Source organism: Mustela nivalis (assembly GCF_964662115.1).
Source record: "Mustela nivalis genome assembly, chromosome: 6".
Classification (NCBI taxonomy): Eukaryota; Metazoa; Chordata; class Mammalia; order Carnivora; family Mustelidae; genus Mustela; species Mustela nivalis.
The window spans coordinates 31,617,224-31,642,051 of record NC_139025.1 but is presented as its reverse complement, the minus strand read 5'-3'; the positions used below and the strand labels follow the sequence as shown (position 1 = coordinate 31,642,051).

The 24,828-nt window shown below is 45.6% G+C and overlaps 1 protein-coding gene across 6 annotated transcripts in view; it reads left to right on the top strand.

Annotated features, from left to right (window-relative positions):
- The first annotated feature begins 1,550 nt into the window (after positions 1-1,550).
- Positions 1,551-24,828, top strand: part of SMOC1 (SPARC related modular calcium binding 1) — a 147,843-nt gene continuing 124,565 nt past the window's right edge. For 4 of the 6 annotated variants that reach the window (XM_082733999.1, XM_082734001.1, XM_082734000.1 and 1 more), the window contains exon 1: positions 1,560-1,925. In XM_082733999.1, the coding sequence (XP_082590125.1) occupies positions 1,827-1,925 (99 nt within the window). In that variant the 5' untranslated portion in view covers positions 1,560-1,826. Of the gene's footprint in view, positions 1,926-24,828 lie in introns of all 6 variants that reach the window. The other 2 variants (XM_082734003.1, XM_082734002.1) reach the window with 2 other exon arrangements.

Genomic DNA, 24,828 nt, shown 5'->3' with positions numbered 1-24,828 from the left:
CAGAAAGCAGCCTGTCCACTGTGTTACTTCTCAGCAGAGGAAGACAGGCACTCCCCTTAGAGATGGTCTTTGTTTTTGTCTGGAGAACGACAAGTACTTTTGTTATTGTACCAGCATCCAGTCTGGGCTCTCTTATCGGAGAGCACCGGGCAGAGTTTAAGTCTATTAAGTAGGGAGCAGTACATTCAGGTTTGCTCTTTTGGAAGGATGTAGGGTGGAGGCTGGATGAGGCAGGCAAGGGGAGTAGGCAAAGCTGAATGCAGGAGTTGGGTGGGAAGTATGTTCACACAGTCCAGAGGAGAAGGCATAAGGGAGCAGAGCTAACCTTTGGTAGGACCTCTCAGGCACAGACACGGGGGAGGAATTAAGTGCTGGTGCTGATGCTTCCTATCTGGTTGGAGAAAGGATTCCCTCCTCGTGTAGTGAGGGGTCCATTCAATGGAAGTAAACCTTAAGGGTTATAATCCACACAAAAAGGGAAGCCATGGTTCTCTTGCGTTGAATGCAGTGGATGGTGCTCTGGCCCAGGAGCTGGTGTGATGCAGCTGTGACCATTCCCAAGATGGCCCTTTGGAGACTATCCTGCACAGAGACCTTCAACATCCCGCTGGACCTTTTGTGGTGTTATCGTCTCCAGGTGGGTTGGGCACCTAGGAGAGGTCTCCTCTCCCTACTCTAACCCAACTGTGGGGTCTTTGCACCCACAGACCATCCCTCCCCATCAATATTTTTCTTCCACTCCCCCAGGTGTAGAACAGGTCCCCTCTGACCTCTCCTAGAACTCCTAGGCCACAGAGTGGCTGCCCCTTGGCCCTCCAGTCCAAGGCAGGGAGCCAGGATGCCCGGGTCCCAATCCTGGATTCCCAACCCCACCTCCTGCAGGGTTCCAGGTGGGCATTACCCCATAGCCACAGGGTCCCTCCCCAGCAGGTGGATAACTAGGACGTGCTTCACCTTATCTCCTAGCACTTCTCCCGTGGGAAATGCTTTAGGACTTGGGTTGTCATTCCCTGGAAGCTTCTTTACTAGAAGTGAACGCATGCACTCCCCACTCCCAAGGCCATTCACAGCCTGTCTGGCGCGGGTCCCCCTTCTCAGTCGTGTTTGGTGTCGATACGATGAGGAAACAGATTTCTTAACTCCGTTGAGCCCTAGTATCCTCTTCAGAAAAATGGGGCTACAAATATTTTTCCTGCTTATTTTACAGGACTGTTGGGACAACTCGTGGAATTCTGTCGAAAATTACCCACGCTTAAGACCTGATTTTTTAGCCGGGTGGGCGTTCCAGGAGTTAGGGCCGCTGGAGCTCTTCGAGGCTTCCTCAGACAGAAGGACCGCGAGAAAGTTCTTCTTCCTCCCAGGCTCTCCCGGAGCCCACTCCGGCTGAGCAAGAGGGTGTCTCTCCTCGGTGGGGTTGACCGCGAGCCGCCCCTCTGTCCGCTCTCCGATTGGCTTTCACCTGCCAGAGGGTCGGCTGCTACGGGCCCCTCGGCCTGTCAATCAGGGCCGCCCGGCTCCGCCCCGCCCCTCCCGGGGGTTTATAACGGGAATTCCCATGGCCTGGGCTCTGGCTTCCAACCTGCTGCAGCCGCGGCCCGGCCGAGCCGAGCGAGCGAGCGAGCGAGCGAGCGAGCGCCGCGCGCAGAGCACACGCTCGCGCTCCAGCTCCCCTCCCTGGCGGTTCATGACCGCGCGCTCTGAGCGCAGCGCCGCCGCCCCCGCCGCCCCGCCGCAGCGAGGGCCCCCGAGGGAAGGAAGGCAGGAAGGCAGGCGCAGCCGTGAGCCCCGCGGAATCCGCGCCCCCCGCCCGCAGCCCGGCTGGCACCATGCTGCCCGCGCGCTGCGCCCGCCTGCTCACGCCCCACTTGCTGCTCGTGTTGGTGCAGCTGTCCCTAGTTCGCGGCCACCGCACCACGGGCCCCAGGGTAAGTGCGCCCCCGGCCGCGCGCCCACCTGCGGAGGGAGCCTGAGGTCGCCAGCCCCCATCCCTCCGGGCGGGGGCGGGGGGGGAAGGGAGGTGTCAGACCTCGTCCCCCCCACCCCGCACCTACCGCCCGGTCCTCGTAGGCTTCTGGGCGAATAAAAATTTCTCCTGTTCTTCCCCCCTACCTCCCTCCTTTCTTGCAGCGCCAATCTGCCTCCCGCCTTCCCCTTCGAACTGTCACTGGGTTTTCTTTCCCTGTCTCTTCTCCTAGAGTATTTTGCTCCGAGCGGGTGCCTCCAGCGTCCGAAAAAGGCTCGCTCTCCGCTCGAGTGGGCTGCCCTGTGGTCTCACGCCGCGCCCGGTCCGGGTCCCGGAGCGACGGCGTTCTTGGCAAGCGGCGAGGGGGTGGGGGGCAGCTCTGCCTCCAGAGTTTTAGGTTACCTGAGAGCCACACAAGGACCTTGTGTTGTTGTTGTTTTAAAAAGTGATCGCTGCTCGTAAAACCCACGGCAGATAATTTTAATGCTCTCTCCTGCTGGGCACAGCCCCGGAGCAGGGGTGGAGGTGGGGGGCTGCGGAGAGGCGCTGCGCAGTGCTCAAGAGTCTCTTCCCCCTGACTTCGGGGCTGGGATGTTGAACTACTTGTTGAACCTTGGTCTGATTGGAGTTTCTGAACGATACGCGAACGTGCCAATTCTGTGCACAGGACAGGCTGTCCAGAGCGTTGTAAAATCTCCTGGAACTGAAGGCATTGTGTTCGTGGCTGGTCTAAATTATTGCTCCTCCCACCCCAATTGGTCTAAATGAAGGATTCCACTGCCTTAAAAAAAATGTGCTATTAAACCACCTGGTGGTTCATTTGACCGAACTTAATCCAGAGGATCTCTGGCCAAGAATCAGCTTATGTCAGGGCAGTCTCTCCGGATAGCTGCTTGCCTCGACTGGCAGCCCGAGAGTCCGTGTGAAGCAGCTGGAATCTTTGTGAAAACAAGGTCGGCTCCCTAAGCGCCGGGGGCTTTCCTGGGTATCTGCGGGCCTAGCCCCATTACCACCTGTTCAGACTGCAGGTTCTTTATTAGGAGCTCTTGCTCTAGGAGAGTCCTCTTTATAGCTGTTGTGTGTGGAGGAAAAGCCTTGCAAAGGCTGGCCAGCCTTCCCGACCGCCCAGATACCGGCTGCTGCTGACGTGGGAGCCCAGCTATCACTGGGAGATCAGATTTGCAGCCACTTAGGAAAGAAAAGTGTTTGTCCCCGTGTTGTGCCGGCCCTTGCTTTTATGACCAGATGTGCCACAAAAAGCAGTTAAGGTGCCGCAGATTAGATCCAGGGCGTGTCGTAAATCCTCGACAGCAGGCGTTCTAGAAGCTGGGGCAAGTGTGGGCTCCGGGAGGGACTTTTATGGATGCAGATGAGGATGCCTTTTAAATGAAGCTGCTTGGTTTGATATTAGGACTCCGCAGCTCTTAAACTCCGAGGTCAGGAGAGCCACAGCGTTCCCTCCAATAATTAGGAACAGTCAAGACAGAGACGCAGACCAGAGCACCCCGACTGAAATCTGGATGCCCGCCCACACGAGAGGCCCGGAGACAAATGGTGGGGGGCTCATTTGCTGCTGGGCATGTCTAGCATCTCAAGCCATATGGCTTTCCTTCTCTGCCTCCTGAAATTGGAGGAAGCAACTTTAGGGGAAGGCTAGAGGCTTTAGGGGAAAATCGGGACATTGGTTAGGTTTCCCTCTAGCTTCTTTAGTTTAATCATTCGATAGATCTGATGAAATAAAACAGGAGCTGTAAATAGGCTTGTGTGGATCGCAGCTGCATTCTCTCTTTCACACACACACAATGAAAGTACCAAGGGAAAGCTGCTGTCTTGAGCATGTGCTTACTTGGGTGCATTTACAGGCTACAAGAAGAGCTGCCATTCAGGGACATGGGGGCTGGGCCGTTTCCATGACCACTTATGCATAGAACAACAAGGAAGGGGGTCTTGTTAGTGCCATTTTGCAAGTGAGACCCTGGGAAGCTAACTGGCTTGCTTGAAACACTCATGGTGCACATGTAGCTGTGAGACCCACGTCCCAGTTTATATGGATTTACAGGTGGTGTGCTCTCCCTGCCACCAAGCCGCGGCAGGGAGCGCTCATTCCACTAGTGGTGCTGTCCCTCTCACAGGAAGAGATGGCTCCTTGAGACAATACTGAACCTGGACGCATTAGGGGAGGCTGTAAGAAAGGGTTGATAATATTTTTTGGTGTCTGAATCGCTAAAGGGTGAGTTTGAGTTTCAGGCAATCCCCAAAGATTCCAGCTCTCTTCTGTGGCTTCTTGGTGGCCTGAGGAGTGTGGCTCTGGTGGCCAGTGGCCAGTGTCAGTGTCAGAGAAGCAGAAACATCTGGTTTGTTGCAGTATTCCCTTGGGCACCCTGGGTCTCTTCTGTTAATCTTTTGAGTGACAGAGGCTTAAGGATTGGCATCTTTTCCAGCTGGCTTTCTAGGAAACCGAGAGCATGCCCTTTTGGTTTAACTTTATCTGGCCCACTAATTGAGCTCCCCCGAGGCCTAGACCCCAATCCTCGCTCCCTTATTTGCTTCCTGCCTTCATAAAATTCCTGACATCTGTTTGACTCTGGAAACCCACAGCTATCAAGTATCAGATTGGAGGCTATTTTGTAGGAAGCACCTGATTTTTTGGTCTCCGAGCTCTGAGCAGCCACTTGGCTACCTGGGATGCTGGTCAAGGTCCTTTTAATTACTGAGGAGGCAGCCATTTCTTTAATTCTGTACAATTTACCAAAAATGTTTCAGGGAAGGGTGGGGTGGTGGAGGGGCTATCCCAGGCTGATGGAGTCTGGCTGATGGTCAGGCCAAGTCAACTGCCTGTCTTTGTCTAAAGCTATCTGCCCAGGAGCTGGGTAATGGCGGGAACTGACCCATCTTCTCTACTGGTGCATCCTCAGAGCTCAGCACGGAGCCAGGTGCTGGGTGGGGAAGGACTGTGTTATTGTTTATGGAAAAAATAAATTAAGACAGACAACGCATGTTTAACAGCATTCTACGGGTTCCACTTTCTTAATGCTTTTTGCGACTGGAGGCCGGAAATAGATTTAAGAAATTTGAAAAGAGGCGAAAATGGGAAGGTCAAGAAGTCTGAGTAAGGAATTGGGTTTTTTGTTTTATGTCTGTTCTTTATTGGTTCTCTCTCCTCTTGCTGGCTGGGTTTGCCCTTCAAAACCCAGGTCCTGCACCACTCCCCAGGAGCTCTCCTGCAGAACACCCTTTGGGGGTGTTCTTTCTCCTTTGGGGAAGAATTGGTCACTCTTACCTTTGACCAGCTCCTGTATTTGGCTCACTTGCATTCTAACTTCAGCTGATCTTTCCACAATGAGCGTCTCGAGATCAGGCTAGCATCTCCCACCTTCTCCGCGCTAACGCTGGTGGCACATCATGTACAACCCTGTCTTGGGAAATGAACAAACTCACACCACCTTGAGGGCAGAATAGAGGGCTTATTTGTCCGTGTGCTGGGTTACACTGCAAAGCGTTCTTTGAATGTTTACTGAAATGGGTCAGAATCTGCAGTGATGTCCAAGCTAGACCCCTTGCTCTCATTTGAACCTGAACTTGGTTATTTCATAAATAATGTTCCCCCCACTTACAGGCTTTTGTTCTTTGTTTAAAAATTAGTATGTGTGGTGGTTATGGGAGGTTTGGGGGAGGTGGGACAGAATGAGCAAACTGGGATGGGGAACAGGTGTGAAACAGCTTCTAGACAGCTCTCTTTCTTTTGGCTAGTCTGCATCAGTGTCTAGACTGGGGTGGGTCCTTGAGTCTGTGTAGAAACTCTTCCTATTACCTGTGGGCCTGACAAGACCCTTCTTTTCCACCCCGGGAGATTTATCTGAAATGCTCTTCAGGTGTTATAGGCAAAGAACTTGGTTTACACATTTCCATGTAACTGACATGTGAAATTTAGAGGAGCGAAACTGAGAAGGCCAAGAAGAGGAAATGATCATCTTAGAAGCTGTAGGAAATGCTATCAAATGGAAAACACTTGGATGTTATTTCATTTTCTCCCAAAGTTGAAATTCACATTTCTTATGGCCCAGCAATTACAGTCCTAAGTACATATGCCCAAGAGAAACTCATGTCCAGAAGGAGACGCATGCAACCATGTTCGTAATGCTGGAAGCCTGGAAAAAGCCCAAATACCTGCTAGTTGGAGGGCAGATTAGTTGATGTTTTCACACGGTGGAGGGTCATACTAAGGCAAAACAAATGAGCAACACTGACATGCAAAAATATGGATAAATCTTCGTAATAGGATATTAAGTAAAAGAAATGTACTGGGAAGACCGAGCATGGCATCTTACAAACTTAAAAAGAGCTAAAATTAAAGAAAGTATCTTCTAGGAATACATATAACTATAATAATGCTCTATGAGAAAAAAAGCAAAGTAATGTTAGAGGATTTAGGGCGAAGTTATGGGGGAGCAGAAGGCTGGAACCACATGGTGGGGTAAACCATATGGTTAGTGTAAGTTAATGTCAATACTTTACCTTTTGGGGGAGGGAAGGATGGGTTGGAAAGTAGTTGTCCGTTAATAAAGATTAGTGGCTGATTAAATGAAAAATGAAAGTGGGGCCTGGATAGACCCATGTTGAGTATCAGGAACCAAAGTTTATGATTAGTTCAATTCTTGGCACCCCATGCTCAGATAAATAAAAGTTCCCAGAGCAGGAACTCCTGTCTTGCCTCCTTCTGCTCCCCCTCTTCCAGATGTGCACGTGGTCCTACCTAAAATACCACGCTGCGGAGTGATTATTGGCTTTTGTTTCAGTTCTTGGCCGGTTCGACCCAGAGCAGGCCCAGGCCCTGGCATCAGTATCTACATCAGCTGGCCAAAGGGCTCATTTGTAAGGCTGAGTGGGCGGTGGGCTGTCTTCCCTCTCCCTTGCTCAGGGGGATCTATCCTGCACATCTGGGTCCCCTGCCCTGCAGAGTAGAAAAGTTCACTAGCTGATGCTTGGGTCATAAGACTTACTAGCCTGTTGGGGGTGGGCTGGGGGAGGGGGAACGGAGTACATCTGGTGTGATGCCTTTCTTCATCCTGGCCTCCTCCCTCACCCCCCTGGCAGAGCCTGGGGGAAGGGAGCATGGCCTTCCTTAGCAGGTACAGGGCACCCTTTCTCTCCCAACCACATAGAGATCTATTGTTTAAGCAGCCAAGTTCCTGGCATCGCTGGTGGTGGAGGTGGTGGGGGAGAATGTCTGTGAGGAGGCCCCCCCCTTCCCCGTTTGTCACCACAGAGCTGTTTGGGAGAGGACAAGGGTTGAGTTGCGGATGAGAAATCGATCGGAGCTGTTTGTGAGGCCCGCCAAACAGGGTTAGCATTGTACATATGTGCTCTGCACACATCCAGAGTCACTGAGGGGATAGAGAATTGGATCTCCAAGAACATTCCCAACAGCGCCATAAAGACCCCCCAAAGCAACATGGGTCATTATAGCAATTAATTGGATTTCATTTTGCATCTGACATCATTCTAAACTCAATTGCTAGATCACAAAATAATCTTACCTTTGGCAGAAATCTAAGCTTGTTAGGTGTGGAGCCCTGCGCACTTCCCAGACATTGATTTCAGCCTCCTTCTTTTGGGAGCCAGGGTTGGGCAGCCTCTGCCGAGCGAGGGGAAAAGGTACTTAGGAGAGCTGGAGTTCCAGGACAGCCCCCCCCGCCCCGACCCCCCAGCTGGGAGGACCACACTGAGCGAGGTTCCAGGAGACAATGTGGCAGATGCTTTGAAACCTGACAGATACTCTACAGATGTGAGCAGCTCTGCCTTTACTCTTTAATATCCGTTTCACAGGGCAGCGTCGATCTGGTTCAGATAAGGACTGAATGCTCTTCTCCTTCCTTTTTTATTTTAATGTATTGATGGTGGAAGAAAACTGGACCTACTTCCCAGCATAGTTCATTTTTAGGACCAGATAAGCATCTCTAGGACACTGCTGGGAGTTTTAGGTATTTTGGTTGGGTGTTTAGTGTGTATGTGTTCTTGGAGAACCCGGCAAAGCCAGGAAAAGGACATGGAAGTAGATCATAAGAATGAGGGTGAGGTGGAGAGAGTTGCCAAAGCCCACGGACCGCTCCCTGCTCCTCGGGTGCCCAGAGCCACTGACCAGGTGGAACACAGGGCTTCACTTTGTCCACAGCATTCTCTGCTGGACCTTTTTTTGGGATGGTAATATTCTACATTGGCACTGTCTGATGGTAGACACATGTGACTATTGAAGTTTTAAATGTGCTTAGCACAACCGAGGAACTGAATTTTTAATTAATTTGATTTCACTTAATTTAAATGTTAATGTTAAAATAGTTACATATAGCTAGGGGCTATCACACAGCCGTGTGCCCAACCCTACCCCCTGGCAGATGCCTCCACCATGTGCCCCAGACTGTAGCCATGCTAAACCACATCACATTTCCTAACCTGTCTTTTCCTTCCCATCTCTGTCTCTCAAAATTCTGCCTGTCATTTGGATGGCTCCACACAGTCTCCCCAGACTTGCCCCAAGCAGAGTTCTCTCTGCACCCTGGGCTTTGCTCACCCTGGCATCAGTGCATGTCTCATCTGCCCGGTATCGCAGCCGACCGTACGTAGGAAGGTGCTGGGGCAGCCTCAGCACAGGCTCTGGAGAGAGACAGACCCAGGTTTGACTCTGGCTTGGCTTCTGTGGTCCTGGGCTAGTAATTTAACTTCACGGACCCTCAGCTCCCTAATTTGTCCAATAGAGGTCATAGCCTCTATGTCCAGGGTGGTGGGGAGGATGCACCTGGGATGTCTTAGCTTCCCATTCCTGCCATAGCCATTGACTTAAGTACCACAACCATTGGCTTAAAGAATGCTCATTTCTGGAGATTGGAAGTCTGACACGGTGTCCATGGGTTAAAACATCAGCAGAGCTCAGTAGGGGAGAATCCATTTTATTGCCTTTTCCTGCTTCTAGAAACCGCCTACCTTCCTTGGTTGGGAGTCCCCTTCCACCTTCAAATCCAGCAGAAGCTGGTCAAGTCTTTTTCATGCTGCCATCTCTCTGGTTCCAACTCTCCTGCTGCCCACCTTCCCCCTAAGGACTCTTGTGATTGATGAGCTCAGATGTTCTCCTTATCTTATGGTTAGCTGATCCATGGTTAGCAATCCTATGGTTAGCAATCTTGATTCCTCCTTGCCATGTAACATAGCATTATTAGGATTAGGACATGGGCATCTTTGAAGGGCCATTGTTCTGCTTACCACATTCACTAAGGGTCGAATATAGTGCCTGGCTCATAGAGGGTGCTTGATAAACAGGGGCCATTATAATGACCCACATCTATTAGTTTCTTTCCTTTCAGAGTGGGAGTCTCCTAATGGTGGAAATATTTAATTTTCTTTATAGACTTATCCTGGCCAAGAACAGGTGCTTAGTAAATGTTCACTGAACAATAGAATTTTTGAAACATAGATTGTTTCCTCCCTTATAAAGATATATTGAACAGTAAAAAAAAAAAAAGTTAACTGCAAATCAGAATATATGATCCTATTTTCTCAAAGCAAAAAAATCTGGTTTATGTACAGAAAAATGGGGTGGGTTATAAGTCATGTCATTAATGGTAATCAGCATGGGTGTTCTACCTCTATGGGATGTGTTTTAGTAAATATTCAACTAATTTTATGATGAGCATTTTTAAATCTTAGAGGACAATAATAAAGATTAAAATACACGTGATTTAGGGGCGCCTGGGTGACTCAGTGGGTTAAGCCTCTGCCTTCGGCTCAGGTCATGATCTCAAGGTCCTGGGATCAAGCCCCGTATTGGACTCTCTGCTCAGCAGGGAGCCTGCTTCCCCCCACCCTCTCTGCCTGCCTTTCTGCCTGCTTGGATCTCTGTCTGTCAAATAAATAAATAAAATCTTAAAACACACACACACACACACACACACACACACACACACGTGATTTAAAAAAAAAGTTCCAAACCTGTCTGAATCCAGCCTGAATACCCTTGGATTCTGTCTACCTCTGACAGTTAGCCTGTCTCATGTTAGGCTGGGTTTCAGGTTTAGTCACTGTTAGCACCAGGCCTCCTACTCATTTCCAGCGTGCTTTGAACTTAGTTTGCTTTGAACTTTTAAAAAAGATTTTATTTATTTATTTAATGGAGAGAGAGAGAGCACAAGCAGGGAAAGCAACAGGCAGGGCGAGAGGGAGAAGCAGGCTTCCCATGCAGCAGGGAGCCCGATGCGGTGCCCGATCCCAGAACCCTGGGATCATGACCTGAGCGGAAGGCACTCGGTCAACTGACTGAGGCACACAGGCTCCCCAAACTCAGTTTGCCTTAAAGGAGAGTTTCCAATTAACCTTAGCAGGATATAAATGTAAAAATGTACTTATTGCTGCTGGTGGAAATATAAATTAGCACGATCACTTTGTAGGATTGACTTTTCCTTTCACTCTGCTATATGCCCTAGAGAAATGTGCTTAAATATGTGCCAAGACACATGTTTAAGGATGCTCATAGCAGCATTTTTTGGTAGCAAAACTGGAAACCACCTATGTGCCCATCAGCAGGTGACTAGAAATATGAATTATGGCATATACAAAAGTGGAATACTACGCAGCCCCCAAAATGGCTAATCTAAAGCTATACCCATTATTATGGAGGAATTTCATAGTCAGAAAGTTGAGTGAAAGAAGGCAAAATGTACAAAAACACATACATTATGCCATTTATATAAAGGTTGAAAGCATGCAAGAGCGATGATTGTTTAGGAATGCCTGCATACGTAAAGAGTGCATGAGAAAATGAAGGGTAATGATAACTCTGAACCTCAGGTTAGTGGTTAATTAGGTGAGAGGGCAGGAAGGCCAGTGACAAGCTGGAGGGGACACAGAAGGTTTGCCTTGAATTGGTAATGTTTTATGTTTTTAAAGCAGGAGCATTTTTAAATTGTATTTTGTATGCACTACATAATAGATCATACAGTTTTCCGGAAAAGATAAAAATGGATTTGGATAGGGGTGCCTGGGTGGCTCAGTGGGTTAAGCCTCTGCCTTCAGCTCAAGTCATGATCTCAGGGTCCCGGGATCAAGCCCTGCATCAGACTTTCTGCTTGGCGGGGAGCCTGCTTCCTCCTCTCTCTCTCTGCCTGCCTCTCTGCCTACTTGTGATCTTTCTCTGTGTTAAATAAATAGAATCTTAAAAAAAATGGACTTGAATATATCACAACAGAGTTTTAAGAGCAAGCAATAAAAGTGATGCTTCTTTGAGGGGTCCGTACTGTTGATCACACTTTTCCTTTCCCCAGAAGGACACGTTCAGGGACATTTAGCCAAACATATGGCCTCCCCGCTTCCTTGCATTGCTGGCCACGTCTCTCCTGCCCTCCTGAGGCCCTGAGGCCATGCCTCCCTCCAGCTCAGGGCCAGGTGCAGGTATGGTACCGTCTCCCACATCTGCCTGGCAGTGCTGGGGCTCCTCTCTGCTCTCCTGGGCCTCTGCTTTTCTCCCTGTATTTGCTCTCGTTGCATGATTAGGAATGAGCTTGATTTATTGATCATTAATTTAGGGTTGTCAGAACTGGCAAATAAAAATACTACTATAAGATCGCCTAAATTGTAAATCGCATACATTTGAAGGGTGTAAGTGAATAACATAATGTAGAAGAATGTAAATTACAGAAATTTGAATTCAGATAAATAACATGGTCTTAGTGTAAATATGGCCTAAATAAAAACTTGTTTGTCATTTATCGAAAATTATTTGTTAATCATCTGAAATTCAAATTTAACTGGGTGTCTTGTATTGTATTTGGCCATCCTATGTTAGCTCTTTTTCTTTTAGGAATCACCTATCCAGGTTTTTTGTCAATTTTTAAAGTAAGTGTGCTAATTTTTTCTCCCTGGCTCACTGGCTGACTTGGAGGAGTTTTTTGTTTGTTTGTTTGTTTGTTTGTTTTAATACTAAGGATATTAATCTGTTTTTTCTGTCATGTCTGGCAGATGCCTTTCATTATAAAAAGACAATGGCCTCAGTCTAGTAAATTTTACATCTGTATGTAGTTAATACGTTATTATGGTTTCTCTCTTCAGTAACAGGGTGAGAAAGGTCTCCCCCTGCTAAGATGGTAGAAATTAAGGTGAATACATTTCTAAAGTTGCACAAGCTGGGTGACATATATCACACCGGCCATCCATTTCATGTTTGATGGGAATTTATATAGTATTTTCTGTGAACTGAACTTCTTAATGTAACCCCATTGAATGAGCACTTGCCCTGTATTTAAGAAATTCCTGATAATATTTGGAAAGAAGATGTGTCAACTGAAAAATAGTCCATTAAAGGTAATTACTTGGGGAGATTTATATAAAAAGTGTCACTTTGGGTAAGCAGGCTATCCTGGAAGAGATACTAGGACTTTGGCAAAGAATGTAGACTCTCCTTCATCTTTGGCTCTCTTCCATTAATCGAAAAAAACTTTTCCTTATTATGAAAACTTCCAAATACACACACAAAAAGAGAGAGTGGTGTAACAGATTTCCATGGAACCCTTGCACAGCTTCAATAATGGACAACTCCTGGCTAATCTCATTCCTTCCACCCATCCCCCAGGCCCCTTGTTCAGATTATTTTGCAAGTCCAGACATTATATTTTATCATCTGTAAATATTTTCAAATATATCTCTAAAAGATAAAGACATTAAAAGAAACCTAACCACAATACCATATCACAACCAAGGAATACTGGTAAGTGCTTAATACAGGTATTTTGAAAGTTGGCATTCAGCCAGTTGGCTTTTATGAAAGATCTACAGTAGAACCAGTGTTTGCTACCCGACAGACATCCCAGGAGGAGTTTTGCCTTTACAAAAGGAGGGCAAAAAGCAAAAATCGCATTCAGTGTTCACTCTGAAGTGAGCCCTTATGGGGCTGGGGGTGCAGCTCCTTCCCTAGGAACCACACTCAGCGGCATCTCAGCGTCAAGCCACCAGACCTTTGAGCTGTGTCTGTGAGCATCTCGCTTTCTCTTGATTTATTTTGTGCACCCATTAGCAAGCTGTGTCCTAAGGTATCAGAAAAGCCCACGAGGTTATATTTTGCACCTGGGAGTGCTAAAAAAATGCTTCCATATAAATTCATGGTAATTGCTTCTTCACTTTGTGCCTTTTCTGCTGATGAGATGTTTCATAGGACGGCTGTACTTTCTCAGACAACAGGGGATACCTCTATAATCTAATGCAATCAACATTCAGATCTCCCTGATTATCTCTTAGATGTGGTTTTATGTGAGTTTGAAACAAGACCCAAATAAGGTCCACATATTGGTTAATCTGTATCTTAAATCTCTTTGAGTCTATGAATTTCCCCTCCACCTCCTTTTTACTTAGTGATTTATTTTTGAATAAACAGGTGGTTCTAGGGTTTTCTGCACTAGGTGTTATTGACTACATTCCTGTAACGTTGTGTACCACATTCCTCTGCCCTTCATATTTCTTGTAAAATGAGAGGTGGATCTAGAGACTTGATCAGATACAGATTTCATGGTTCCATTAATTTATTTGACAGAGAGAGAGAGAGAGAGAGCACAAGGAGGGGGAGTGGCAGGCAGAGAGAGAGGGAGAAGCAGGGTCCCCGCTGAGCAGGGAACCCAGCACGGAGCTCAATCCTAGGACCTTGAGATCATGACCTGAACCAAAGGCACATGCTTAACGGACTGAGCCACTCCCGTGCCCCTAGATACAATATTTTCTTGGCAAGTATATTTCGTGGGATTCGGTCTGTTCTTCCACCAGGAGGCATGTAACATCTGTGCTATCAGCATCATTTGGGGATCCATTCGTTTTCTAGGAGTTGTCAATGATTTTTTTAAAAAATAATTTATTTGAGAGAGAGTGCACACTCAAGAAAGAGCACAAGTGAGGGGAGGGGTGGAGGGAGAGGCAGACTGCCCGCTGAGCTGGGAGCGCATCATGGGGCTCAGTCCCTGAACCTCAAGATTGTGACCTGAGCCGAGGGCAGACACTTAACAGGCTGAGCCACGCAGGCGCCCCTGTCAGTGATTTTTAAACAAGTAACAGGTTAAACTGAAAAGAGCTTCTACGCTTTGTGTGGCATTGCCATCTTTCTCGTCTCTGGGGTTTCCTCCAGAGGGCTTAGTTGCCAATGTTCTCTTTTCAGCAATGGCTTCCTGAGGGGGAGGCTGTGTGTGACTGCAGAGCTCTGAGAGGGAGACATGCTCCAAGTTCTTGGTGGGTGGCTGAGGAAGGAGGATCTCCTTGATTTCTGGGGGAAGCAGTAAGAACGTGAGCTGGTTTTACTCTCAAGTGCTAACCAAAAGGCCTCTAAAGTGTAATTGTAGATCGGCTTTGAGTATGATCTTTGGTATGTACACATCAATTTATATCATGAGAGCAGAGACCACGTTTTGAACTGGCTTAGCCAATGAAGATACAATGTGGGTTTCAGGATTGGTTGGACTCAGCATCTTATTAATGCCATCAACAGTTTCCCTCTGCCTCTGTTTGTGTGGTCTTTATGTTTCTCCCTTTCTGCCTTTTGTGTTGTCTGTTTAATTTCAAGCCTAGCTTTTCATGGTGGTAGGGTTGTTGCAATGATTCCATACTTCTCATACCAACATCTTACTTTCTAGAATACCGAAGAGAGGTGACTTGAAGTTGTCTTTTCAGAGAAGCGACAACCTTCATTCCTAGATGATGTCAGAAAACTTTGGCATTTAGCTCATTGATCTAAACTGGATCAAATGCCCATTCTTTGGGCCAATCCCTTGGCCAGGAGAGTGCCATGCTGTGAGTGACTTAGGTCTGGATGCCTTAGGATGGTCACTGTGGCAGGGTTGGAGACAGGGTACCCATTTCTGGAGCTGTGGGTCAGGTGGTTCCTCCTCCCTCTGCTGACTGCATGGCCACACATGGTGGGGGAGAGAAAGGGAGAGGGTCTCCTCCTCTGTGTTTTGGGATTTGCAGTTTCTGTTTTGGGATTTGGAGCATCGTTTTTTTTGTTGTTGTTGTTGTTTTTGTTTTGTTGTTGTTGTTGTTTTAAATCAGTAGAGTGGTGGGGTGGGCTGTGTGGTAAGAAGTGTGCTGGACACTGATGGTCACAGTCTGGTGAAGAGGGAGCTCTCCTGTTACTGTGTGATCAGTTCCCTCCTGTACTCAAGGGAGAACAGATGACCTCCAGGGTTACTATCGGCACAGATGTTCTGAGATTAAGAGTTGATAGGAAAAAGGGAACATGGGAAAAATTTGTACCCTTTCCAGGCAGAATAAATAGGCCAAATGAGGATTATTCCAGAAGGTCCCCCAAATGAGATAAGCATGAGGCACTATCCCACAGTGGGAAGAAATCTCAGGGACGTCTTCCTTGTATGCATGAGGTCAGATCTGTCTTCACTCCACCCAGTCAGGATCCGGAGCCCTGCCTCCTTGCTCTGTCTGTGACTTTCACATTTAAAGGTGCCCTGGAGAACTTTGGGAAAGGGGTAAAAGTCCTGCCAAGGGGAGGAACTAGCTTGAATTCTAGTAGAGGATCATATTTCTGAGTTGCTTTTGGCCAATTCACCAGTTTCCATGTGGCCCCAAAGTCAGGCCTTGTGGAATCCTGACCCTCCACGACACCTGACTACTGGTATTCTTTTACCTTCTGTTTCATAGGGTTCTGGTTTCTCAATCCCTAAAAGAGGTGAATTCCTGGTTTCTGCAAATGCTGAAAGCTTTCAGGTGGGAACGTGCAACAGAGCAGACACAACAAGTAGCCAGTGATACAGTTGGAAGTAGTAAAGGCTGATCTTGTCAGACGCTTAACGCTTGTTCATAGCAAGGCAGTGAGCGCAGATGTTCACAGAGTCAGATGACGAATGGTCTGGAGCACAGGGTGCATGTTTTATGGTTGGCACAATCTTTTCCTGGGAGGCCTTTTTAAAAATCAATACCCAATTGGAGGGTTGAAGCAGAAACCCTTTGTATTTGTTGAAGAGGGTTTGAAAGCGTCCAGGACACTTGGATGGACACATTCTCCCTGCCTCCCTGGAAGTGACTTCAGAAAACCCGAGGGCAGGTCCAGGCCTGCGCTGGACGAGGCATTCTGAAGGCAGAGGCCGAATAGAGAAGTGGATGTTTTGTTTCTGTCTGTCTTGACTTCTCTTTGGCTTTGAGGGTCACGTACCCTCTCATGTACCTTCTCCCCATCCACGGAGAGGCCTAGAAAAAGATAGCACCCACAGCCTAGGCTCCATCTACTGCTGATCTTGGTTTCTAGCTTTTCTTTCCTGAAAGCCACAGCTACCTTGAGGATGAAATCCATCTCCCCCGTATCATTGCTAGGAGGTGAGAGAGGTCGGAGCCAGAGCCATCTGACAACCTGTTTGCTTTCTTGCCCCTCCGGAACGCAGTGTGGCGTAGTGCTTTGGGACCAACGAGACCTGGGTTGAGTTCTAGTTCTAGTGCTTCCTCACCACGTGCTCCTGGGCAGATGGACTCTGAGTTTCCCCCCATCATCTGCAAATGGAAGATTTTATTTACCTCATTGGGTCACTGCAGAGCTTAAATGAAATAACATCAGGATGCTCAGTAAATGTTAACTACTCATACAAATAACGGATATAACAGGAAAATGTGAGAGATTCCTAGAAGAACCCGAAGTTCTTTTGTTTCCCTTAGTTTTCCTCCTTGGAATTAAGGCTATAAAGCGCATCAGTATGTGGAAGATTTTTAATGTGTTGTTCTGTTACCTATTACTTAAAATGAAGCTGGTTCCTGTGTGTGCTCAATCACATTCCTCCCCTTTCCCAACCAGATCCAGGTCAGGACGACTCTCTTAAATGGAGGAAAGATGTTCCTCAGTGTGATCTTCCTCCATTTGCTGTTTGACCATGTCTTCTCCAGGCAACACTCTGCTTCCTGAAATCTTCCTTCACTTTCTTTTTCCCAGGATGAGAGTTTGTCTTCCTGAGTTTAGCATCTGAAGGAAGCTTGAGTGAGCCTTCTCACCTTCGCTTTTTCCTCTAAGACGGTGGGAAGCAGTCATGCTCTTAGGAGGCAACCAGAGGGCCACGTGACTCCATGCTGATATGCCTCCTCCCAACTTCTGGGCTCAGGGGTCAGGTGACTGCCCAGTATGTTCCAAGATCAGGTCACCAGGCCACTGCCCCCAGGAGGCGGGAGGAGCAGTGCCTGAATCTCTGGTGCTCCTCCCCCTCCAATCAGCCTTCCCTTGGCCTTGTTTGGAAAGCCCATCCCAGCAGGTCCTGTGGGTGGGCCCAAACCCAATCTTCTAGGCTGCTTTTATTTATTTATTTATTTATTTAAAAAAGATTTTATTTATTTATTTGACAGAGATCACAAGTACACAAGAGGCAGGCAGAGAAAGAGGGAGAAGCAGGCTCCCCGCTGAGCAGAGAGCCTGATGCGGGGCTCGATCCCAGGACCCTGGGATCATGACCCGAGCTGAAGGCAGAGGCTTTAACCCACCGAGCCACCCAGGTGCCCCTAGGCTGCTTTTAGAACCATATTTCAGAAAGGAAAACTGCTGGCTCTTAGCATGGCTTCCTGAGGGATAGTTCTGGATAGGGTGACTTAGGCAACCGTATCCACATCTTCTTCCTTCCAGATAGTTTACATTGGTAAATTTGGACCATTGATGTTTAAAGTGATTACTGGTGTAGTTGGATCCTTTTCAATCATATTTGTGTAGTTTTCTATTCCTTGTTCATATTCTTGGTTCCTATGTTTGTCTTCCACTTTTTCCCCATCTTCATGCTTGTAACTGAGCATTCTATGGAACTCAATTTCACTCCTTTCTTAGCATATCAATCATACTTCTTTTTAAAAACTTTTTTTTAGTAATTGCCTTAGAATTTGCAATATACATTTACAATGAATTCAACTTCACTTTCTTTTTTTAAGAAAGCCTCTTTACTTACTGATTTTTTAAATTCCAGTATAATTAACATGCAGTATTATATTAGTTTCAGATGTATAACATAATGGTTCAACAATTCTTTACATTACTTAGTGCTCACCACAGTAACTGTAGTCCCCATCCATCACCAAACAACCTTATTACAAAAGTATTGATTATATTCTCTATGTTGTACTTTTCCATATCTGTGCTGTAACTGGAAGTTTGTCCCTCTTAATCCATCTTATCCGTGCCCCCTACCTGCCTCCCTGCTCTGTTAACTATCAGTTTTTTAAATTAATTTTTTAAATTTTTATTAATATAAAATGTATTAATAGTGCCAGGGGTACAGGTCTGTGACTTGCTATGTTTACATACTTCACAGCATTCACCATAGCACATACCCTCCCCAATGTCCATAACCGAACCACCCTCTCCCTAGCCTCCTCTCCCCAGCAACCCTCAGTTTGTTTTGTGAGATTAAGAGTCTCTTATGGTTTGTCTCCCTCCCGATATCATCTTGTTTCATTTTTTCCTTCCATGTTGCCTCTCGAATTCCTCATATCAGGTATATCATATGATAATTGTCTTTCTCTGATTGACTTATTTCGCTCAGCATAATACCCTCTAGTTCCATCCACATTGTTGCAAATTGCAGAATTTCAGTATTCCATTGTGTGTGTGTGTGTGTGTGTGTGTGTGTGTATACACACCACATCTTCTTCATCCATTCATCTGTTGATGGACATCTGGGTTCTTTCCATAGTTTGTCTATTGAGGACATTGTTGCTATAAACATTTGCATTCACGTGCCCCTTTGGATCACTACATTTGTATCTTTAGGGTAAATACCCAGGAGTGCAATTGCTGGGTGGTAGGGTAGCTCTATTTTCAACTTTTTGAGGAAACTCCGTGCTGTTTTCCAGAGTGGCTGCACCAGCTTGCATTCCCACCAACAGTGCAGGAGGGTTCCCCTTCCTCCACATCCTCGCCAGCATCTGTTGTTTCCTGACCAGTTAATTTTAACATTCTAACTAGTGTGAGGTGGTATCTCACTGTGGTTTTGATTTGTATTTCCCTGATGCTGAGTTACGTGGAGCAATTTTTCATGTGTCTATTGTCCATCTGGATGTCTTCTTCACAGAAATGTCTGTTCATGTTGGTAACTACCAGTTCTCTGTATATAAGAATCCATTTTCTTGGATTGACTCTTTTATTCTTTGTTCATTTGTTTTGTTTCTTAAATGCTGCATATGAGTGAAATCACATGGTATTTGTCTTTCTCTGTCTGACTAGTTTCACTTAGCATAGTACTCTGTAGCTCCATCCATGTTGTTGCAAATGGCAGATTCTCATTCTCTCTTTTGGCTGAGTAATATTGCATCATATATATATATATATATATGTGTGTGTATATATGTATATATGTGTATATATATGTATATGTGTACATATATATATACACACATATGTGTGTGTGTGTATACATACATACCACTTCTTTATCCCTTTATCAACTGATGGACACTTGGGTTGCTTCCATATCTTGGCTCTTGTAAATAATGTTGCTGTAAACTCAATACTGTTTTTCACAGTGGTTTCAACAATTTGCATTCCAGCCAACAGTGTGTGAGGGTTCCCTTTTCTCCACATCCTCGATGACACTTGTTATTTCTTATCTGTTTGATTCTAGTGTATGGTGATACCTCATTGTGGTTTTGATTTGCATTTCCCTGGTGATGAGTGACGTTGACCATCTTTTCATGTGTTGGTTGAACATTTGTAGGTCTTCTTTGGCAGAATGTCTATTCAGGCTCTCTGCCCATTTTTAACTGGATTATTATTATTTTTTAAATATTGAGCTGTATAAGGTCTTTACATATTTTGGATATTAACCCCTTATTGGATATGTCCTTTGCAAATAGCTTTCATTCCATAGGTTGCCTTTCTGTTTTGTTGATGGTTTCTTATGCTGTGCAAAAGCTTTTTATTTTGATGTCATTCCAGTAGTTTATTTTCAACTTTTGTTTCCCTTGCCTCAGGAGACATATCTAGAAAAATGTTTCTATAGCCCATGTCAAAGGCATTACTGCCTATGTTTTCTTCTAGGAGTTTTATGGTTTTAGGTCCTATATCTAGGTCTTTAATAGATTTTGGATTTTTTTTTAACAGAGAGAGAGAGAGACAGTGAGAGAGAGAACACAAGCAGGGGGAGTGAGAGAGGGAGTAGCAGGCTTCCCACCAAGTAGGGAGACTGATGTGGGGCTTGATCCCAGGACCTTGGGATCATGACCTGAGCCGAAGGCAGATGCTTAATGACTGACCAACCCAGGTGCCCCTTTAATCCATTTTGAGTTTATTTTTGTGTATGGTGTAAGAAAGTGATCCAGTTTCTCCAGCACCTAAGTCCACTTTGAAATACTACTCTACTGCTTCATGCATAGGGGAAGTACCTTATAATAACAAAACAGTCTTAATTCCTAGTCCTTCCATCCTGGTTTTTGTTCCATCGAAGTAATTCATCTCACTTAAAAATAAGTTATAATCATTGAATGCATTGTTGTTATTATTGCTTTGAACAAACTTACATGTTAGATCAATTAAGAATAAGAAAAAAAGTCTTCCTTCATCAGCACTCTTGCTTTCTTTAGGGAGGTCTGCATTTCTGACCTGTATCATTTTTCTTCTCCGTGAAGAACTTTATTTTTTTTCTTATAAGGCATGCCTACTGGCAACAAATTCCCTTAGTTTTTATTCATCTGAGAAAGTCTTTATTTCTCCTTTGCTTTTGAAAGATAATTTATCAGGATACGGAATTCTAGGTTGGTGGGTTTTTCCTCCTCTCAACAACACACGGAATATCCCAGCCTGCTGTCTTCTTGCTTGTGTGGTTACTGATGAGAACCCCAATGCAGTTCCCACTTTTGCCTTTTTTACAGGTGAGGGTCCCACCCCCACCCGCCCCGGCTTCTTTCAAGATTTTTTCTTTGTCTTTGATTTTCTGCAGTTCAAGTATGACATGCCCATGTATAGTTTTGGGGCATTTATTCTGCTTGCTGTTCTTTGAATTTCCCAGATCTGTGGTTTAATATATGACATTAATTTTGGAGAGAATTCTCAGTTATTATCACTTGAGATATTTCTTTTCTTCCTTTCCTTTTTGTTCTTGAAATCCTGCAACATGTGTATTACACCATTCGTACTTGTCCCACAGACCTTGGATATTCTGTTCTGTTATCCCTCCCCCACCCTGTCTTTTTTCTCTTTGCTTTTCAGTTTAGAAGTTTCTGTCAACATATCCTCATGTTTATTTTTTTAAGACATTATTTATTTACTTAGAGAGAGAGAGAGCATGAGAGGGTCAGAGGGAGAAGGAGAAGCAGATTTCCTGCTGAGCAGGGAGCCCGAATTGGGACTGGATCCCGGGACTCCAGGATGATGACCTGAGCCAAAGGCTGTCACTTAACCAACTGAGCAACCCAGGTGTACCTACATCCTCATGTTTAGAGATTGTTTCCTCAGCTTTGTCCCGTCTACTAATGAGCCCATTAAAGGCATACTTTGTAGTATACCTAAACCAATATAAACCAATTGTATGTCAATTATAGTTTAATAATAATGATGATGATGATGATAATAATAATAAAAACATTCTTCATTTCTGTTGCAGTGTTTTTGACCTCTAACATTTCTTTTGGATTCTATCTTAGAATTTCTGCCTCTCTGCTCACATTACCCATCTGTTCTTGCATGTTGTCTACTTTTTCCATTAGCGGTCTTAGCATGTTAAACATAGTGCTTTAAAATTACTGATCTGCTGAATCAGACATCTCTCCTTTATCTAAATCTGGTTCTGTTGGTAGCTCTGTCTCATCAAATTATGTTTTTTGATTTTTAGTAAGCTTTGCAATTTTTTGTTGAAATCAGACGTGATGTATTACATAGAATTGTGATGAAAAGGACTTCAGTGATGTTGTGGGGAGGTGTGGGGAGTGAGGAAGCATCCTATTGTCCTGTGATTAGGTCTCAGTCTTTTGGACTGTGAGCTTTCTAAGTATGTCTCAGTGCTTCCTTCCCTTAAATGGGATAGGATGGTTAGGGCGGGCCAGACTCAGGAATTTCTCTTCCAAGTCAGATTGACTAGCTTGGATAAAACCCCAATAAGTTAGGCTCTAATTAAATGGTTTCTTTTGATGGTAGGCCTTGTTAAAAAGAACTGAGTGCCCTGGTTGTTTCTCCCTCCCCCTGCTGGAAGCATGAGGAGACTTTTCTTTGATATTCCCTGTAGGACCCTGATACATTGTTCTTGCCTATCCCCAACACCCAAAAGCTCTCCCCTCACGTTAATGATGAAAAAACCAATAATCAGGTGCTCCCCAGTGCTGTGGTGAGTGAGTTAATGCATCACAGTGAAGAGTGTTTGCATGTTCCTGTGCTCACCGTATGACTGGGCTAATAACCACATATCACAATAACCTGGTTCAGCTCATGGAAACTTTAGTCATATCAGCCTATAACTGGGTGTCATTAACAAATTCTTGGCCTCTTCTCTGAGGAGTAAGACCCAGCAGTTAAGAATCTGTTACAGGGACACCTGGGTGGCTCAGTCGGTTAAGAGTCTGTCTTCAGCTCAGGTCATGATTGGGTCCTGGGATCGAGTCCTATATTGGCCTTCCTGCTTGGCAGGGAGTCTGCTTCTCCCTCTACCCATCCACTCTGCTCCTGATCGCTCTCTCTCTCTCTCTTTCAAACAAATAAATGAAATCTTAAAAAAAAGTTTTTCGTTACATCCTATAGCTACGTGTTTTTCAAAGTGTATGTTTCCTAAAGCATTGTGTGTAGCTCACCTACACACATGCCAAAGGGTCCAGCAACGTGCCTTTCTCAAAAGTAGTGCAGGTGATTCTCATGCATTCTGTAGAATGACACTTCTTTAGGCTAAAATTGTAGAAAGGAATACAATCTACCAGGCAAGGCTTGGACCCAGGGCTTATGCAACTTTTGACTTAACATAAATGAATGCAAATTCATTTTGCTTTCACTAATACATATATACATACATCAAGACTAGCTCCCTTGGAAGGAAGGGAGCCTCTTATAGCCTCTGGCTTCTGCTTTCCCAGATGTTATGTTCATGTTTGAGGGTAGAAGAGCATCTTGGTTTTGAGTTGGAGCCGTTCATGCACTGGGTAGCTGCAGTTCTAAAAGGGTGATGTCCAGTTCTGTGGAAGACCAAGTCTTTAGGGCTACAGGAAACTGTTATGCCATGAGATGAAATTTAAGATGAAAATTTCTTAGGGTGCCTGGGTGGCTCAGTTGGTTGAGCATCTGACTCTTGGTTTTGGCTCAGGTCATAATCTCATGAGTTACGGGATTGAGCTCTGTGTTGGGCTCTGCACTCAGGAGGGAGCCCGTCTGAAGATTCTTTCCCTTTGCTCCTCCCCCGACTAGCTCACATGTGCAGACTCTTTCTCTTTCTCAAAATATAAATAAATAAATAAATAAATAAATAAATAAATAATTTTTTTTTAAAAGTTGAAGATTTCTTTTTCCAGCCCCTTGTCCCATACTCAGGAGATGTCCAGTAAGATGAAAATAAGTGCTCCAATGTAAATTAGTACATTGGAGTCCAAGAGCTTCCAAAAAGTTGGATTCCCACTTGGATTATTCCATTGACCATCTTTGCCTCCTGTACTGCGGGGGAGGTTTGGACCTGAGCACAGCTCTAGTTAGGGACGGGCATTGTGGTTCATTCTCTAGTGCATTTATTCAGCGATGAGTTGGCCTTTGATAGGGCTGTAGGAGGCAAGAAGGAAATTGTTTGCATCTGATCTAGAGAAACCACTAAGTTAAAAGACAAAGCATTCTGATTCCTGTTACAGAGGCGTGTCTTCAGAAGCAATGTGACAGACGTCCGAGAAGGGACAGCTTTTGCCAGATGGAAGAATTGTGCAAGTGCTTGTTGCAAAAGGCTTTGTCCTATGTCTTTGTTTTTCAAATGCACAACAAGCTATTCAGTGGTGCACATAACACCCCACTGGGAAGCTGGGACTTGTCAGCTGGCAAAGTTGCGTGATGCATTGGGAGAGGGGAGTTCAGTGCGTTCCGTGGTGGCTCTTTGCCCTGCCACCATCCTGAGAAGTCTATTATAGTAAACATCTGTTGGTTTGGTCTGCCTTGTATCTATTCTCTCTTTTCTGGTAATAAAATCTCTACTTTCTTTTGGGGACAAAGAAAGTAGAAGCATAACAAGCCACTCCAAAATTTAGTGGCTTAAAATACCTTCCTTTCCTTCCCCATAACTCTGGTGGACTATCCTACCTTCTGGGCTTGGCCAGTCAGTGTGTGCTCTCTCCCAGGTCAGGAGTGCTCCTGTGACCTGAGCTGGACCAACAAATCCCACTGTGGGACTCCAAGGTACAACTAACCACTGGGGGAGAGAAACTCTGGGGTTGGGACACTGTGAGGACATAGGCCAATGGTGGTTGGATGTCCCTTGGTCACTGTGAATGAAAAGCTCACCTGACCATAAAGACAACATAGAACAAAAACAAAGCTGAGAAGGAAAGACACTGGTTTCTGATAATATATTGTGAGCATCTGGACACAGTTATGCCTGAAGCTCCCTTGTAGCTTCCATTATACATGCCAGAAACATCCTGTGGTAGATTAAATATGGCTACAGTTTCTTTGTGACTCTTTTCATTAAGAGATGGTGTCTCTTTCCTCACCTCTTGAATTTGGGCTGGTCTGTGACTTGCTTGACCTCATGGAATGTGGTCGGAGCAACCCTGTGTGAGTTCTGGACATGGGACCTCAAGGAGCCTTGAGGCTTAGGCCTTCACCCCCTTGGGCCACTGCCCCACAGCCACCATGTAAGAAAGTTAATCTGCTGGAGGACAAGAGGCCACGTGTAGGAGAACTGAAGCACCAGTCGCTTCTCCAACTG